Source organism: Hyla sarda, chromosome 9, assembly GCF_029499605.1.
Source record: "Hyla sarda isolate aHylSar1 chromosome 9, aHylSar1.hap1, whole genome shotgun sequence".
NCBI classification, from domain to species: Eukaryota; Metazoa; Chordata; class Amphibia; order Anura; family Hylidae; genus Hyla; species Hyla sarda.
Window position 1 is genome coordinate 5,657,654 of NC_079197.1, and position 18,802 is coordinate 5,676,455.

Here is an 18,802-nt window from a genome sequence, read left to right on the forward strand (position 1 = left end):
GATGCCTTTAAGTGTAAGCTATCCCTGATGAGGAAGAAGGGGCCACATCGCAAAAATCCTTCCGTTTAGGAGACTATGGCGCAATAAATTATTTTAAGTTTCTAACTCCAATGTCTGGAAAATCAGTCCGGAGATTGCCAAGAGACGACTACCCCCAAGATTGTGTTTCCCACATCTCCAACATGACCGAAACAAGACAGCTCTGTCCCGAGTACTGCGAATACAGGAAGTAGAAATGTATATGACATACTACACCAACTGAAGGTACCCAACAGCCGTTAGGGCAAAGATTAAGATGGGCTGCAAGTGTGCTTGTGGGTGGGTGAGAGAGACCTAAATCCCCCATTGTATTTGTCTGATTTCGTGTTATTCTATACCGTACTGTTTGCTATGTTACGTGTTGTTGTTTTACTTTACGCAATACAAAGTTAGTTCGTAGTTAGTTCCCAACGGGGCCCCATATCCGTACTTTGGATTCACCGTTGGGTGGAGGCACTGATACAGATAAGCATGTATATCTACGTCAGTGTGCCTCCAGCTGTTGCAAAACTACAACTCCCAGCATGCCCGGACAGCCTTTGGCTGTCCGGACATGCTAGGAGTTGTAGTTTTGCAAAAGATAATGGGACACTGACTGGAAAACACTCCTCTATGTCCTGGTCTGTCCGCACAATTCTTATTTTTGATCATTTTTGACATTTGTAATGTATAATACTTATAAATAGGTATCATTCTTCTATTTCCTCTGTGATGTGGTTGTTCATGAGGTAAATCTCTCCTCCGCCATCTTGCTCACAGCTCTATAATACATATTTGAGGGTTTTCTGGTCACGTTGTCACATCCCCTCAGGACTCACACATCTCCTCACATGCTGTTCCCGCGCTGACCACACAGTCCGTCCTGCGCATGCGCCTTCCACGGCGGCAGCTTTGCTTTCTGAGGGTTTTTGGCCGCGCCGGGCGCCGTAGCAGCTGCAGAGGCTCCGCCTGATTGATGCTCCCGGGAGGAGGAAGGAGTATGGCGGCGCTGCAGGTCCGGCTGGAAGCGAGAGGGAGAGGGTAAGACGCGTTCCCGGGGAATGGGGTGTAAGGATTGGGTGAACCGGGCAGAGGTTATGGGGGAGGTGTCCGGTAAGTGAAGGGCCCACATCTGTCCGGGGAGGAGGAGGACACCACAGACAGCTGTCACATCCCACACACAGCCCCGCCCCCTACATACATGTCATCATACATCACTTCTACATACATGTCATCATACATCACCCCTCCTACATATGTGTCATCATACATCACCTCTCATCATACATGTCATCATACATCACCTCTACATATGTGTCATCATACATCACCCCCCTACATATGTGTCATCATACATCACCCCCCCTACATATATGTCATCATACATCACCTCTACATATGTGTCATCATACATCTACCCCCCTACATATATGTCATCATACATCACCCCCCCTACATATGTGTCATCATACATCCCCCCCTACATATATGTCATCATACATCACCCCCCCTACATATGTGTCATCATACATCCCCCCCCTACATATGTGTCATCATACATCACCCCTCCTACATATGTGTCATCATACATCACCTCTCATCATACATGTCATCATACATCACCTCTACATGTGTCATCATACATCTACCCCCCCCTACATATATGTCATCATACATCACCCCCCCCCTACATATGTGTCATCATACATCACCCCCCCTACATATGTGTCATCATACATCACCCCCCTACATATGTGTCATCATACATCACCCCCCCCTACATATGTGTCATCATACATCACCCCCCCCTACATATGTGTCATCATACATCACCCCCCCTACATATGTGTCATCATACATCACCCCCCCTACATATGTTATCATACATCACCTCTACATATGTGTCATCATACATCACCTCTACATATGTGTCATCATACATCACCTCTACATGTGTCATCATTCATCACCTCCCCACATATGTGTCCTCATACATCACCTCCCCACATATGTCATCATACATCACTTCTACATATGTCATCATACATCACTTCTACATATGTCATCATACATCACCCCTCTACATACATGTCATCATACATCACCCCCCCACATATGTGTCATCATACATCACCTCTACATATGTGTCCTCATACATCACACCCCCCTACATATGTGTAATCATACATCACTTCTACATGTGTCGTCATACATCACCCCTCCTACATATGTGTCATCATACATCACCCCTCCTACATATGTGTCATCATACATCACCTCTCATCATACATGTCATCATACATCACCCCCCTACATATGTGTCATCATACATCACCCCCCCTACATATGTGTCATCATACATCACCCCCCCCCACATATGTCATCATACATCACCCCCCCCACATATGTCATCATACATCACCTCTACATATGTGTCATCATACATCACCTCTACATATGCGTCATCATTCATCACCTCTACATATGCGTCATCATTCATCACCTCTACATATGTGTCCTCATACATCACCCCCCCCTACATATGTGTCATCATACATCACTTCTACATATGTGTCTTCATACATCACCTCCCCACATATGTCATCATACATCACTTCTACATATGTCATCATACATCACCCCTCTACATACATGTCATCATACATCACCCCTCTACATACATGTCATCATACATCACCCCTCTACATACATGTCATCATACATCAACCCTCTACATACATGTCATCATACATCAACCCTCTACATACATGTCATCATACATCACCCCTCTACATACATGTCATCATACATCACCCCTCTACATACATGTCATCATACATTACCCCTCTACATACATGTCATCATACATCACCCCTCTACATACGTGTCATCATACATCACCCATCTACATATGTGTCATCATACATCACCCCTCTACATACGTGTCATCATACATCACCCCTCTACATACGTGTCATCATACATCCCCCTCTACATACACGTCATCATACATCCCCTCTACATACACGTCATCATACATCACCCCTCTACATACACGTCATCATACATCAACCCTCTACATACACTTCATCATACATCAACCCTCTACATACACGTCATCATACATCACCCCTCTACATACATTTCATCATACATCACCCCTCTACATACATTTCATCATACATCACCCCTCTACATACACGTCATCATACATCACCCCTTTACATATGTGTCATCATACATCACCCCCTCTACATACACGTCATCATACATCACCCCTTTACATATGTGTCCTCATACATCACCCCCCCTACATATGTGTCATTATACATCACTTCTACATATGTGTCTTCATACATCACCTCCCCACATATGTCATCATACATCACTTCTACATATGTCATCATACATCACCCCCTCTACATACATGTCATCATACATCACCCCTCTACATACATGTCATCATACATCACCTCTCTACATACGTGTCATCATACATCACCTCTCTACATACGTGTCATCATACATCACCCCCTCTACATACGTGTCATCATACATCACCCCTCTACATACGTGTCATCATACATCACCCCCTCTACATACGTGTCATCATACATCACCCCCTCTACATACGTGTCATCATACATCACCCCTCTACATACATGTCATCATACATCACCCCCCTACATACACGTCATCATACATCAACCCTCTACATACGTGTCATCATACATCAACCCTCTACATACGTGTCATCATACATCACCCCTCTACATATGTGTCATCATACATCACCCCTCTACATACGTGTCATCATACATCACCCCTCTACATACGTGTCATCATACATCCCCCTCTACATACACGTCATCATACATCCCCTCTACATACACGTCATCATACATCACCCCTCTACATACACTTCATCATACATCACCCCCTCTACATACACGTCATCATACATCCCCCTCTACATACACGTCATCATACATCCCCTCTACATACACGTCATCATACATCACCCCTCTACATACACTTCATCATACATCAACCCTCTACATACACGTCATCATACATCACCCCTCTACATACATTTCATCATACATCACCCCTCTACATACATTTCATCATACATCACCCCTCTACATACACGTCATCATACATCACCCCTTTACATATGTGTCATCATACATCACCCCCTCTACATACACGTCATCATACATCACCCCTTTACATATGTGTCCTCATACATCACCCCCCCTACATATGTGTCATTATACATCACTTCTACATATGTGTCTTCATACATCACCTCCCCACATATGTCATCATACATCACTTCTACATATGTCATCATACATCACCCCCTCTACATACATGTCATCATACATCACCCCTCTACATACATGTCATCATACATCACCCCTCTACATACATGTCATCATACATCACCCCCTCTACATACATGTCATCATACATCACCCCTCTACATACACGTCATCATACATCCCCTCTACATACATTTCATCATACACCACCCCTATTATTGCTGTAATGGAGGCCGTATCATCATCCATCCTATGTGGTGACCCAGGATGAGGATACAGAATTGGGCAAATTTCCTTTCAGCAGCCTGGGAGAGCTGGGTGACAGTAGTGATGGTGACAATCCCTTGTGTCTCTTCTTTCAGGACCGGTGAGGTGGGTGTCAGCTGCGGCCGTGAGCTCCTCGTGTCATCTCAGCTCTTCTAGGTTTTAGTGTTTTTTATGTGTTTCTTTCCTGGAGTCCTGATACATAAGACATGTGAGACAAAGATGGCGTCCGGCAGCTGGTGATGTGCGACGCCCCCTTCAGGATCCTCTGATATTTATCCAGACATCCTCCTAGCATTGTACGGTACGGCTGAAGGTTTTTGTACTGATCGGACGGCGCCCCCCAGAGGTCAAGATGTTTTCAGCTCTGAAGAAACTCGTGGGGTCCGATGTGTCGACTCTACGGGACAAGAATATCCCCGCGGGGCTGCAGTCCATGAACCAGGCGCTGCAGAGGAGGTTCGCCAAGGGAGTGCAATATAATAGTAAGTAAAGGGGTCCTCCACCCACGGATCTTCATAGGTCACTACCTCCCTCTATATACAGGTCCTCATAGGTCACTACCTCCCTCTATATACGGGTCCTCATAGGTCACTACCTCCCTCTATATACGGGTCCTCATAGGTCACCACCTCCCTCTATATACGGGTCCTCATAGGTCACTACCTCCCTCTATATACGGGTCCTCATAGGTCACTACCTCCCTCTATATACGGGTCCTCATAGGTCACCACCTCCCTCTATATACGGGTCCTCATAGGTCACCACCTCCCTCTATATACAGGTTCTCATAGGTCACTACCTCCCTCTATATACAGGTCCTCATAGGTCACCACCTCCCTCTATATACGGGTCCTCATAGGTCACCACCTCCCTCTATATACGGGTCCTCATAGGTCACCACCTCCCTCTATATACAGGTCCTCATAGGTCACCACCTCCCTCTATATACAGGTCCTCATAGGTCACCACCTCCCTCTATATACAGGTCCTCATAGGTCACCACCTCCCTCTATATACAGGTCCTCATAGGTCACCACCTCCCTCTATATATAGAGAGCAGCAGCAGCAGCAGCAGTGTACAGTGGTCCCTCAAGTTACAATATTAATTGGTTCCAGGACGACCATTGTATGTTGAAACCATCGTATGTTGAGACCAGAACTCTATGGAAACCTGGTAATTGGTTCTAAAGGCTCCAAAATGTCATCCGAAAATAGGAAAAAGTGAGAATTAAAGAAAAATACGTAGATAACTAATATAGATAAAGCAAATCCTTACATATAAAAGTAAGAAAGATCTGCTGGGAGCTGTAATCATTGTCTATATCAGTGTTTCCCAAGCAGGGAGCCTCCAGCTGTTGCAAAACTACAACTCCCAGCATGCCCGGACAGCCTTTGGCTGGGAGTTGTAGTTTTGCAACAGCTCGGGGCACCCTGCTTGGGAAACACTGGTCTATGTAGAGGACAGGAGCTTCTTCAGGGTCCTGTACAGTACACGCAGTGTCCTAAAAAAAAAAAAAGTAATAGAGCCGCCCTCACCTGGTGTCCAAAGGCGCAGCTAACCCTGATACAGGTAAAGAGTACAGAACATGTAATACCTCCCTGTACTGTAGGGGGCACTACCAGACACCAGTCAGTGTATAGACTTCAGTAATTCAGGTAAAGAGTACAGAACATGTAATACCTCCCTGTACTGTAGGGGGCGCTACCAGACACCAGTCAGTGCATACACTTCAGTAATACAGGTAAAGAGTACAGAATATGTAATACCTCCCTGTACTGTAGGGGGCGCTACCAGACACCAGTCAGTGCATACACTTCAGTAATACAGGTAAAGAGTACAGAACATGTAATACCTCCCTGTACTGTAGGGGGCGCTACCAGACACCAGTCAGTGCATACACTTCAGTAATACAGGTAAGGAGTACAGAACATGTAATACCTACCTGTACTGTAGTGGGCGCTACCAGACACCAGTCAGTGCATACACTTCAGTAATACAGGTAAAGAGTACAGAACATGTAATACCTCCCTGTATTGTAGGGGGCGCTACCAGACACCAGTCAGTGCATACACTTCAGTAATACAGGTAAAGAGTACAGAATATGTAATACCTCCCTGTACTGTAGGGGGCGCTACCAGACACCAGTCAGTGTATAGACTTCAGTAATTCAGGTAAAGAGTACAGAATATGTAATACCTCCCTGTACTGTAGGGGGCACTACCAGACACCAGTCAGTGTATAGACTTCAGTAATTCAGGTAAAGAGTACAGAACATGTAATACCTCCCTGTACTGTAGGGGGCACTACCAGACATCAGTCAGTGCATACGCTTCAGTAATACAGGTGTTTTTCCAGTGAATGCCCATCCTGATTGGTCAGTTCTTCCGGCCATTGACACGTTTCACAGATCTGGACTGTCTGTACATTGTATGTTGAGTCTGGTTTCAACTTACGATGGTCCAGAAAAGACCAGAAAAGACCATTGTATGTTGAAACTATTGTATGTTGAGGCCATTGTAAGTTGAGGGATCACTGTACATATACAGATAGAGATAAAGGGGAGGTGTTTAACTACTATATATATATATATATATATATATATATATATATATATATATATATATATCCTGATCCATAGCGATAGCAGCAGTATACAGATAGAGCTGGAGGAGAGGTGTATAACTACTATATATCTTGATCCCATGGAGATAGCAGCAGTGTACAGATAGAGCCGTAGGGGAGGTATATAACTACTATATATAGCTGATGTGGCAGGCATGGGAGTTCCAGCCATACTGATTGCACTTCCATCACTGAAATGTTTTCCTAATGTTGCCTGCATTTCCCATGAATCCTCTGTCATTGCAGAGCGAGAGGGTGGAGTCTGATCACTGCACCTGGTCATCTATTCAGGCTGCTGGTGCTGGAGATTACCCAGGTTAACTGATTAGACTCATAAGTGGCTTGGTGTCAGTTCACACTATGTGCAGTTTTGATTGATTTACTTATTTTTTCATCCAAGGTGCGTTCTTTAGAGAAATATTAGAGAAAGTGATTTTGATCTTTAATTATGATTATAGTTGTTTCATGTGCTCCTTCATTAACCCTTCCTTACCATGCATGTTTTCATACGTCACCCCCCCCCCCCCCCCCAGTTATACATACATGTTCTCATAGTTCTCATTTTGCATAAATACTTTATCCCAAGTGCCCAGGTGTCCCAAGTGCCCAGGTGTCCCAAGTGCCCAGGTGTCCCAAGTGCCCAGGTGTCCAGCTGTTGCAAAACTACAACTCCATAGAGAACCATTCATTTCAGTGTAGACTTCATAGAGCAGTGTTTTCCAACCAGGGTACCTCCAGCTGTTGCAAATCTACAACTCCCAGCATGCCCGGACAGCTGAAGGCTGTCCGGGCATGCTGGGAGTTGTAGTTTTGCAACAGCTGGAGGCACCATGGTTTGAAAACCCTGTCCTAGAGGGAGTTACACAGTGCAGAACCCTCTAGTTTTGGACTGGGTGGGGGTCCCAGTTTACTGTCTGTATCATCAGATTATGCATTTTCTGATCCTAAGTACATTATAGCTATGATAAGGGGCCCTGTAGGATTCAAAATCCCGTCATGGTTGCAGATTTGGCTGTGACTTGTGACATTAGCTCAGAGATTCAGGCGGATGCACAAATACATAGAACAACACAACGCCGGCAGCAAGAATGTGGATAATGTCTCCTGTTACTGATGGGCCGAGACGTTCCCATGATCTGCATGTGACCGCGCCTCATGTCACTCCCAGCACAGAGGGCCTGTTGGTCGTGAGATCTGATACACAGAAACCGGAAAAAAATAAACTGCATGTCCCTGATAGTGTCACGTTGGAGTGCAGTGCATTATGGGAGCTCAGCTGTGTTCGGCGCACTGACAGCGTAGTTGTGGATGCAGCTTCAAAAAGGCTCTAAAAGAATAAGGGGAAACCCAGTCACACGTGTGTGCACCTAAAAATCCTCGCCCTTGGAAGCAAATATAGATAATGTACACAGCGCAAGATAAGGGGAGGAAAAATCCGGCCTCACTCTTCAAGCGTGAAAGAAATGACGCGTCACCGACAGAATACAGAGCTGAAGGGCCTGCACAGTCAGGAGCCACCAACAAGGCAGGACATCTGTCTAAGGATACTCCCTTTAATTAAAGGGGTACTCCGGTGGAAAACTTTATTTATTTATTTTTTAATCAACTGGTGCCAGAAAGTTAAACAGATTTGTAAATTACTTCTATTAAAAAATCTTAATCCTTTCAGCACTTATTAGCTGCTGAATACTACAGAGGAAATTCTTTTCTTTTTGGAACACAGAGCTCTCTGCTGAATCACAAGCACAGTGCTCTCTGCTGACCTCTCTGTCCATTTTAGGAACTGTCCAGAGCAGCATATGTTTTCTATGGGGATTTTCTCTTACTGTGGACAGTTCTTAAAATGGACAGAGAGGTCAGCAGAGAGCACTGTGCTAGTGACTCAGCAGAGTGCTCTGTTTTCCAAAAAGAAAATAATTTCCTCTGTAGTATTCAGCAGCTAATAAGTATTGGAAGGATTACGATTTTTTAATAGAAGTAATTAGGGGTGTGAATCGCCAGGGGCCGCAGAGTACGGAGCGGGCACGAGTCGGAGCCTGCTCCATACACCCGGAGTACTGCCACGTCAGATCCGGCCTGCCTGGCTCCATAAATGTGGAATTTGTATCTCCTGACGCCCGGGACGTGCTTTTCCGGGCATCAGGAGATACAAATTCCACATCCCTAAAAGGATCGATTCAAAAATATTTTGAATCGATTCAGTATCGCCAAATGAAAAATTGCGATAATCGTGCAAATTGATTTTTTTCTTACATCCCTAGAAGTAATTTACAAATCTGTTTAACTTTCTGGCACCAGTTGATTTAAAAAAAAATACATTTCCACCGGAGTACTCCTTTAAGGGTACATTCCGCTGCAGGATATCCCTTTACGGTTACATTACACTGCAGGATATCCCTTTAAGGGTACTTTCCACATGCCCTGACAGCCCCCCTCAATACACGGTAGAGCAGTAATCCCCAACATTTGGCTCTCCAGCCATTGTAACACTACAACTCCCAGCATGCCTGACAGCCCCCCCCCCCTATACACATTAGAACAGTAATCTCCAGCTATTGTAACACTACAACTCCCAGCGTGCCCTGAAAGGCTAAATAAAGACCGTGCAACCTAAACTACACAGTCTAAAGAAGCGTCTGATTGCACCACTTCTGGTGCAGCATCTGGTTCATGTGTAAAATGTCCTGTCTACGCTATGAATTCCGTGAAGAGGGATAAAAGAACTGATGCAGAGTTTTTTCCTTTTTGTTTTCCAGTGAAAATTGTCATCAGGGGAGACAGAAACACAGGGAAGACCACACTCTGGCATCGGCTGCAGGGGAAGAAGTTTGTGGAAGAATATATCCCCACTCAGGAGATCCAGGTCACCAGCATACACTGGAACTACAAGAGTAAGAGGTCTCCTGTCTACCTTACTGTACACTCTGCACACAACACGTCGCCTGTCTGTGCCTCCTATATACAAGAATATAACTACTATAATACTGCCTCCTATATATAAGAATATAACTACTATAATAATATCTCCTATATACAAGAATATAACTACTATAATACTGCTCCTATATACAAGAATATAACTACTATAATACTGCTCCTATATACAAGAATATAACTACTATAATACTGCTCCTATATACAAGAATATAACTACTATAATACTGCTCCTATATACAAGAATATAACTACTATAATACTGGTCCTATATACAAGAATATAACTACTATAATACTGCTCCTATATACAAGAATATAACTACTATAATACTGCTCCTATATACAAGAATATAACTACTATAATACTGTCTCCTATATACAAGAATATAACTACAATAATACTGCTCTTATATACAAGAATACAACTACTATAATACTGCCCCTATATACAAGAATATAACTACTATAATACTGCCTCCTATATACAAGAATATAACTACTATAATACTGCTCCTGTATACAAGAATATAACTACTATAATACTGCTCCTATATACAAGAATATAACTACTATAATACTGCTCCTATATACAAGAATATAACTACTATAATACTGCTCCTATATACAAGAATATAACTACTATAATACTGCTCCTATATACAAGAATATAACTACTATAATACGCCTCCTATATACAAGAATATAACTACTATAATACTGCCTCCTATATACAAGAATATAACTACTATAATACTGCTCCTATATACAAGAATATAACTGCTATAATACTGCTCCTATATACAAGAATATAACTACTATAATACTGCTCCTATATACAAGAATATAACTACTATAATACTGCTCCTATATACAAGAATATAACTACTATAATACTGCCTCCTATATACAAGAATATAACTACTATAATACTGCTCCTATATACATGAATATAACTACTATAATACTGCCTCCTATAACAAGAATATAACTACTATAATACTGCCCCCTATATACAAGAATATAACTAGTATAATACTGCTCCTATATACAAGAATATAACTACTATAATACTGCTCCTATATACAAGAATATAACTACTATAATACTGCTCCTATATACAAGAATATAACTACTATAATACTGCTCCTATATACAAGAATATAACTACTATAATACTGCTCCTATATACAAGAATATAACTACTATAATACTGCCTCCTATATATATACAAGTGTTTCTTATTGTTTTTGCAGCCACTGATGACATAGTGAAGGTTGAGGTCTGGGATGTGGTAGATAAGGGTAAGTTCTGTTTCATGTCCTTGAAGGACGGTATTTCTAGGCCATAACCATTCATACCTCTTTGTATTGTCTTTTCTACTGCAGGTAATGCATATTGTTATTACAACCAGCTAAATCTGAAAATTAAGTATTTTCCAAACAGCGTTCCTCCAGCTGTTGCAAAACCACAACTCCCAGCATGCCCGGACAGCCAACGACTGTCCGGGCATGCTGGGAGTCGTAGTTTTGCAACAGCTGGAGGCACGCTGTTTGGAAAACACTGATTATAAATATAGCATTAGTTCATAAGTCGTAGCATCACAGGCTTTGTCCTGTATGACTGTGTTTTCCATCCTGTGGCTCGCCAGCAGATTCAGAACTGCAGCTCCCAGCATGCCCAGACAGCTGAAGCCATGATGGGAGTCATAGTTTTTGTAACTGCTGCAGAACCACAGATAGGGAATCGCTGCCTTAAAGGGGTACTCCGGTGGAAATTTTTTTTTTTTTTAAATCAACTGGTGCCAGAAAGTTAAACTGATTTGTAAGTAACTTCTATTAAAAAATATTTGTCCTTCCAGTACTTTTTAGCAGCTGTATGCTACAGAGGAAATTTATTTCTTTTATCATTTCTTTTTTGTCTTGTCCACAGTGCTCTCTGCTGACACCTGATGCCCGTATCAGGAACTCTAGTCCTGACACGGACAGAGGTGTCAGCAGAGAGCACTGTGGACAAGACAAAAAAGAAATTCAAAAAGAATAGAATTTCCTCTATAGCACACAGCTGCTAAAAAGTACTGGAAGGATTAAGATTTTTAAATAGAAGTAATTTACAAATCTGTTTAACTTTCTGGCACCAGTTCATAAAAAAAAAAAGTTTTCCACCGGAGTACCCCTTTAAGATATACTGTAAATTATCATAATCGAATTATCCAATCAAGGCAGTGACCACTAGGGGTGCTGTTCTAGCGACATTTTTGTATATCTAAATCTAATATAAACTTTATACCTAGTTTATAGTCTACCCTATCTAATGACGTTAAGGTACACGCCGAGAAATGTTTTTGTTTAGTTTTTTTTGCTTCTGTAATGAAGCATAGGCTATTATTAGATAATAGTAGAAGTTCTAGTACAGTGGTCTTCAACCTGCGGACTTCCAGATGTTGCAAAACTACAACTCCCAGCATTCCCGGACAGCCGTTGGCTGTCCGGGCATGCTGGGAGTTGTAGTTTTGCAACATCTGGAGGGTCGCATGTTGAAAGACCACTGTTCTAGTGTATGTCTTGTAGGACTAGTAATGGTGAGGGTTAGAGATGAGCGAACTTACAGTAAATTCGATTCGTCACGAACTTCTCGGCTCGGCGGTTGCTGACTTTTCCTGCATAAATTAGTTCAGCTTTCCGGTGCTCCGGTGGGCTGGAAAAGGTGGATACAGTCCTAGGAAAGAGTCTCCTTGGACTGTATCCACCTTTTCCAGCCCACGGGAGCACCTGAAAGCTGAACTAATTTATGCAGGAAAAGTCATCAACCGCCGAGCCGAGAAGTTCGTGACGAATCGCATTTACTGTAAGTTCGCTCATCTCTAGTGAGGGTGCATACAAAATAGAAACTGGGTGAGTGCTTCTTTAAGTTTTGGGTGTAGAACATTTTTCTAACAAGCTGTTATTTATAGGTAAAGGTAAGAAGAGAGGCGAGAGCTCCTTGAAACTGGAAAATGAGCCCCAGGAGGTAAGAAAATCCATGTGTTCTGGTGACAGCGCAAGTGTGTAAAGAACAAAGAAGTGTGCGTTAAAGGGGTACTCCAGAGGAAATATATTTTTTTCTCAAATCAATTGGTGCCAGAAAGTTAAACAGATCTGTAAATTACTTCTATTTAAAAATCTTAATCCTTCAAGCACTTATAAGCTGCTGTATGCGCCACAGGAAGTTGTGTAGTTCTTTCCAGTCTGACCACAGTGCTCTCTGCTGACACCTCTGTCCCTGTCAGGAACTGTCCAGAGCAGGAGAGGTTTGCTATGGGGATTTGCTCCTGCTCTGGACAGTTCATAACATGGACAGAGGTGTCAGCAGAGAGCACTGTGGTCAGACAGGAAAGAACTACATAACTTCCTGTGGATCATACAGTAGCTGATAAGTGCTGGAAGGATTGAGATTTTTATATGGAAGTAATTTACAAATCTTTATAATCTTTATGTAAGAAACACTGGAGTTGTAGCTGGTTGTAAAAAACGAATAATACTTTATTTAGATAAAATATGGCTGCCTATTATATGAGCAGGGTCCTAGCTACAGATATAGTACATACACTATATAATAAAATGTGGTCAAATATAGTTGCATAAAATTATGATACATGCACAGATAATGCAGATAATGTATGTTTAGTGTATAGTGTATGTACTATATCTGTAGCAAGGGCCTTGCTCATGTAATAGGCAGCCATATTTTATCTAAATAAGGCATTATTCATTTAGTATAACAAGCTACATCTCCAGTCTTACTTACGTTCCCAGTTCACCCTATACCTAGAGGTCTGAATCCTAATACTGTTTTTATCCTTAGATTTTTGGCACTATGGGTATAGGGCAACTCAGTACGGCTGGGTTCACACCACGTTTTCTTAAATACGGTTCCCGTATACGGTTTGGAGGAGGGGGGCGGGGCTTAATCGCGGCGCCCGCACTCAGCCGTATTCGGGAACCGTATTTAATACAAGGCTATGAGCCGACCGGAGTGAACCGCAGCCTCCGGTCGGCTTCGTTTTCGTCCGTATGCGGTTTCCCGACCGCAGGCAAAAACGTGGTCGACCACGTTTTTGCCTGCGGTCGGGAAACCGCATACGGCCGAAAACGAAGCCGACCGGAGGCTGCGGTTCACTCCGGTCGGCTCATAGACTTGCATTAAATACGGTTCCCGAATACGGCTGAGTGTGGGCGCCGCGATTAAGCCCCGCCCCCTCCTCCAAACCGTATACGCGAACCGTATTTAAGAAATCGTGGTGTGAACCCAGCCTACCTCGGTATAAGGCATATCAGCAACTATAGTGTGTAGCCACCCGAACTCTCAGCATTCACACATTATATGTGTATGTATATATATATATATTTTTATATATATATATATATATATATATATATATATAAATAAAAGGATATGCACAATGATTTAAATATACCGTATATACTCGAGTATTAGCCGTTCCGAATATAAGCCGAGGCCCCTAATTTCACCCCAAAAACCTAGGAAAAGTTATTGACTCGACTATAAGCCTAGGGTGGGAAATACATCATCCCCCCCCCCCCCAATCATCATTCAGACCCCCGTCAGTAACACCCCCCCCATCGTCGTCACCCCCCCTTCGTCACCTCCTGTCAATCCCTTTGTCATTATCCAGACCCCCCTTTTGTTTACTACTCACCTCCCCAGTTGTTGCTTTCTCGTGGGAAGGAAGGGTGAGCTGGTCCGGGCTGCCCATTTTCGACCATCTATGCTGCAGGGACCGTCCGGTGTGGAGGGTTAGTCGTTCCGGGCTGTCCATCTTCACTGGGAGGTCCTCTTCTCTGCTCCGGGCGGGCCACGGACTAGTGACGTTGCGTTGACGACGACGCACAGTGGCGTCCCTGTGCATGAACGTCCCGGAGCGTTGGCGTCCCGGAGCGGAGAAGAGGGCCTCCCGGTGAAGATGGACTGCCCGGAACGACTAACCCTCTCCACCGGACGGTCCCTGCTGCATAGATGGCCGAAGATGGATGGCCCGGACCATCCCCTCACAGTTAAGCCAGAAGCGTTTTTTGTTCACTCGAGTATAAGCCGAGGGGGGGGGGGGTGCTGAAAAACTCTGCTTATACTTGTGTATATACGGTATGTGTGTGTGTATATATAATATGATTTTTATATAGATATTTAAATGTAATTATGTGTGCATATATGTGTGTATGTATGTATGTGTGTTTGTGTATTTAATATATATATATTTATATAAACTGTGGAAATGCTGGCGGTAACTCCGCTAGAAAATTCCAGAGCAACAGAATTTCGTTATTGTCAATGCAGACCACGGAATTTCGTGGCGGATGTTCCACCGCTCAAATTCTGCCCCGCAATAATAATTCTGCACATTCTTTTGGCGGGATACATTGCCATCTATGGGGACGTCAGTGTCTGAGCGGTCCCAGCGCCGACTGATTCAGTCGACACCGAGCGATTCAGTGACCCTAGATTTAGGGCATAAAAGCTTTTTTACCTTTCTTGGAACTGATGTTAGTTGCTAAACTTTTAAAAAATCACCTTTTTATTTCTCAGCCAAGTGTCAAGAAGGCGGAACAGAGTTGCTCAAGTGCCACTGCCTGGCACGCCCCCTCACTTCCTGGCACGCCCCCTCACTTCCTGGCACGTCCTTCCTTGATGTGCAAGATGCCGAATGTCAAATGAAAAGGACCGGGATGTCAGGGTGAGCAAAGAGGTGTGCCAGGCTGTGACACCTTAGCAGCTCGGCTCCACCTCCTTGACACTTGGCTGAGAAATAAAGTCTATTGTATAAGTTTAGCCCTTTCCATCAGCTCCAGGAAAGGTGCAATTTGCTCTTATACCCGAACAGGTATCCAGTGGTTTGTGATACAATATGGCCGTCATATAACTATAAAATATCACACACAATTCTGATCTTATTGATTTGTTTAAATTATTTTTTTAATGTTTTTAAGTCTGACGCTGACCTTGCCCTGGATGCAGAGTTCCTGGACGTTTACAAGAATTGTAATGGAGTCATCATGATGTTTGACATCACTAAGCAATGGTGAGTGCCTCCTTTCTTTTAGATACTTTCCTACCTATGTCCTGCTTCTGGGTGTATTAGTCAGATCGAGGTGCAGGCCGCGCCCCGGTGCAGATCAGTTACTCATACGACTTTTGTCTCGGATGGTTAGAGGGCACCGGATCAGCCATATGTGCACGTTCTTCCCTTACGGTCATCCATCACTGCATTTTATTAAAGGGGTACTCCACTGCCCAGTGTTCGGAACATTTAGTTCCGAACGCTGGGTGCGTGCTGCGGGGGTCGTGAAGCCACAGCCATGCCCTTCGTGATGTCACGCCACACCCCCTCAATGCAAGTCTATGGGAGCGCCACGCCCCCTCCCTTAGACTTACATTGAGGGGGTGTGGCATGATGTTATGAGGGGTGTGGTCGTGATGTCACGACCCCCGCAGCACGCACCCAGTGTTCGGAACTAAATGTTCCGAACACTGGGCAGTGGAGTACCCCTTTAAAGGGGTACTCGGGTGGAATTTATCTTTTTTTTTTTTTTTTTTTTTTTATTTATTTATTTTTTTTTTATCAACTGGTACCAGAAAGTTAAAAAGATTTGTAAATTACTTCTATTAAAAAATCTTAATCCTTCCAGTACATATTAGCTGCTGAATACTACAGAGTAAATTATTTTCTCTTTGGAACACAGAGCTCTCTGCTGACATCACGACCACAGTGCTCTCTGCTGACATCTCTGTCCATTTTAAGAACTGTCCAGAGTAGGAGAAAATCCCCATAGCAAACATATGCTGCTCTGGAGAGTTCGTAAAATGGACAGAGATGTCAGCAGAGAGCACTGTGCTCGTGATGTCAGCAGAGAGCTCTGTGTTCCAAAAAGAAAAGAATTTCCTCTATAATATTCAGCAGCTAATAAGTACTGGAAGGATTAAGATTTTTAAATAGAATTAAGTTACAAATCTGTATACCTTTCTGGCACCAGTTGATTTAAAAAAAAAAAATAATTTCCACCGGAGTACCCCTTTAAAGATAATCAGATCTAGGGGATGGTAATGGGCACAAAGCCAGTGGGGGGGAATTCTCTTTACTTTAGATCTGACAATCCACTTTCTTTTCTTTTTCATGGTCTTCAGGACCTTTAACTACATCATGCGGGAGCTGCCGAAGGTCCCTAGCCATGTTCCTGTATGTGTGCTTGGAAATCATCGTGATATGGGGGAGCACAGGGTCATCCTGCCCGATGATGTGCGAGACTTTATACAGAGCCTGAACCGGTGAGTGAGAAGACGACGTTTCGGCTGCATTTGTTTGGTATGTAACGTGTATACCTACAGGGCAGATTCTGAGTTCATTCTTTCGGCAGAATCCTCTTGGAAATGTATTGCCATTTATGGGGAATGGCATTGTCCGTGCGGCCCTAGTGCCGACAGGTTCGGTTGGCGCCTGCCATGCACGGAATGTCCGCTTGGAATTTCTTCAGGCTGATTTTCTGTTGTGTGAACCCGGCCTTAGTCCCTTATTTTTCTTGTCTGCTCCTGTAAACCAGTCAAGGAGAATCTAGGTGAGAGCGAGGAGATGTGCCACTTTAGTGAAACTCTGTTATCAGTATTTAAAGGGGTATTCCGGCTTTATACATCTTATCCCCTATGCAAAGGATAGTGGATAAGATGTATGATCGCAGGGGTCCCGCCGCTGAGCATTCTGTACCGGGCGCTGCCTCAGACGGGGACGTCGCAGCCACGCCCCCTAGTGATGTCACACCACGCTTTCTCCCATAGACATGAATGGAGGTGGGGTGGCTGTGACATCACGTCCACGTCTCGGAGACAGCGCCCGGCACAGAATGCCAGTGGCTGCACCGAGATCACGGGGGTCCCCAGCGTCGGGACCCCTACGATCATGCATCGGGGATAAGATGTATAGAGCCGGAATACCCCTTTTAAATGGTCCCCCTGCCCTACAGGAATGTTGCCCCCCCCCTTAGGATAGATGATTAGTATTGGATCCGGCATCCCCATGAATCAGCTGATCATAGAGGCTGTGTGCCCCTCATTGTTTACTGTACTTTTAGCTGATGCCAGTATTAGGCCTGGTTCCAGGGTACCCTACAAGTATTTATTTGTTTATTATTAATTTTTTCTGACTTGTTGTTATATTAATTAATTAAATGAAATGCATCTTTTATCCACGTACCCCAGTCATTTGTATCGCTAGATAATAACTCTATTACTTCTCCGCTTCCCCCACAGGCGCCCCGGTTCCTCCTACATCCGTTATGCTGAGTCTTCCATGAAGAACAGCTTTGGGCTGAAATACTTGCACAAATTTTTTAACATTCCCTTTCTGCAGCTTCAGGTAAGACCCTAAGTCACAATAAAGGCAGCCATACACATTGAGGCAGTGTTTCCTAACCAGAATGCCTCCAGCTGTTGCAAAACTACAACTCCCAGCATGCCCGGACAGCCGAAGGCTGTCCGGGCATGCTGGGAGTTTTAGTTTTGCAACAGCTGGAGGCATTCTGGTTAGGAAACACTGCATTGAGGTAATGGTCACTGAACTTGCATTAGATACTGGTCTAATGTGTAGA

General features: G+C 43.7%; 1 protein-coding gene across 2 annotated transcripts in view; it reads left to right on the plus strand.

Moving 5' to 3' along the window:
• The first annotated feature begins 910 nt into the window (after positions 1–910).
• Positions 911–18,802, plus strand: part of RABL6 (RAB, member RAS oncogene family like 6) — a 43,346-nt gene continuing 25,454 nt past the window's right edge. For both annotated transcript variants that reach the window (XM_056539400.1, XM_056539401.1), the window contains exons 1-8: positions 911–1,059; positions 4,709–5,095; positions 9,993–10,127; positions 11,426–11,473; positions 13,123–13,178; positions 16,154–16,245; positions 17,349–17,489; positions 18,465–18,570. In XM_056539400.1, the coding sequence (XP_056395375.1) occupies positions 4,966–5,095; positions 9,993–10,127; positions 11,426–11,473; positions 13,123–13,178; positions 16,154–16,245; positions 17,349–17,489; positions 18,465–18,570 (708 nt within the window). In that variant the 5' untranslated portion in view covers positions 911–1,059; positions 4,709–4,965. The remainder of the gene's footprint in view (positions 1,060–4,708; positions 5,096–9,992; positions 10,128–11,425; positions 11,474–13,122; positions 13,179–16,153; positions 16,246–17,348; positions 17,490–18,464; positions 18,571–18,802) is intronic.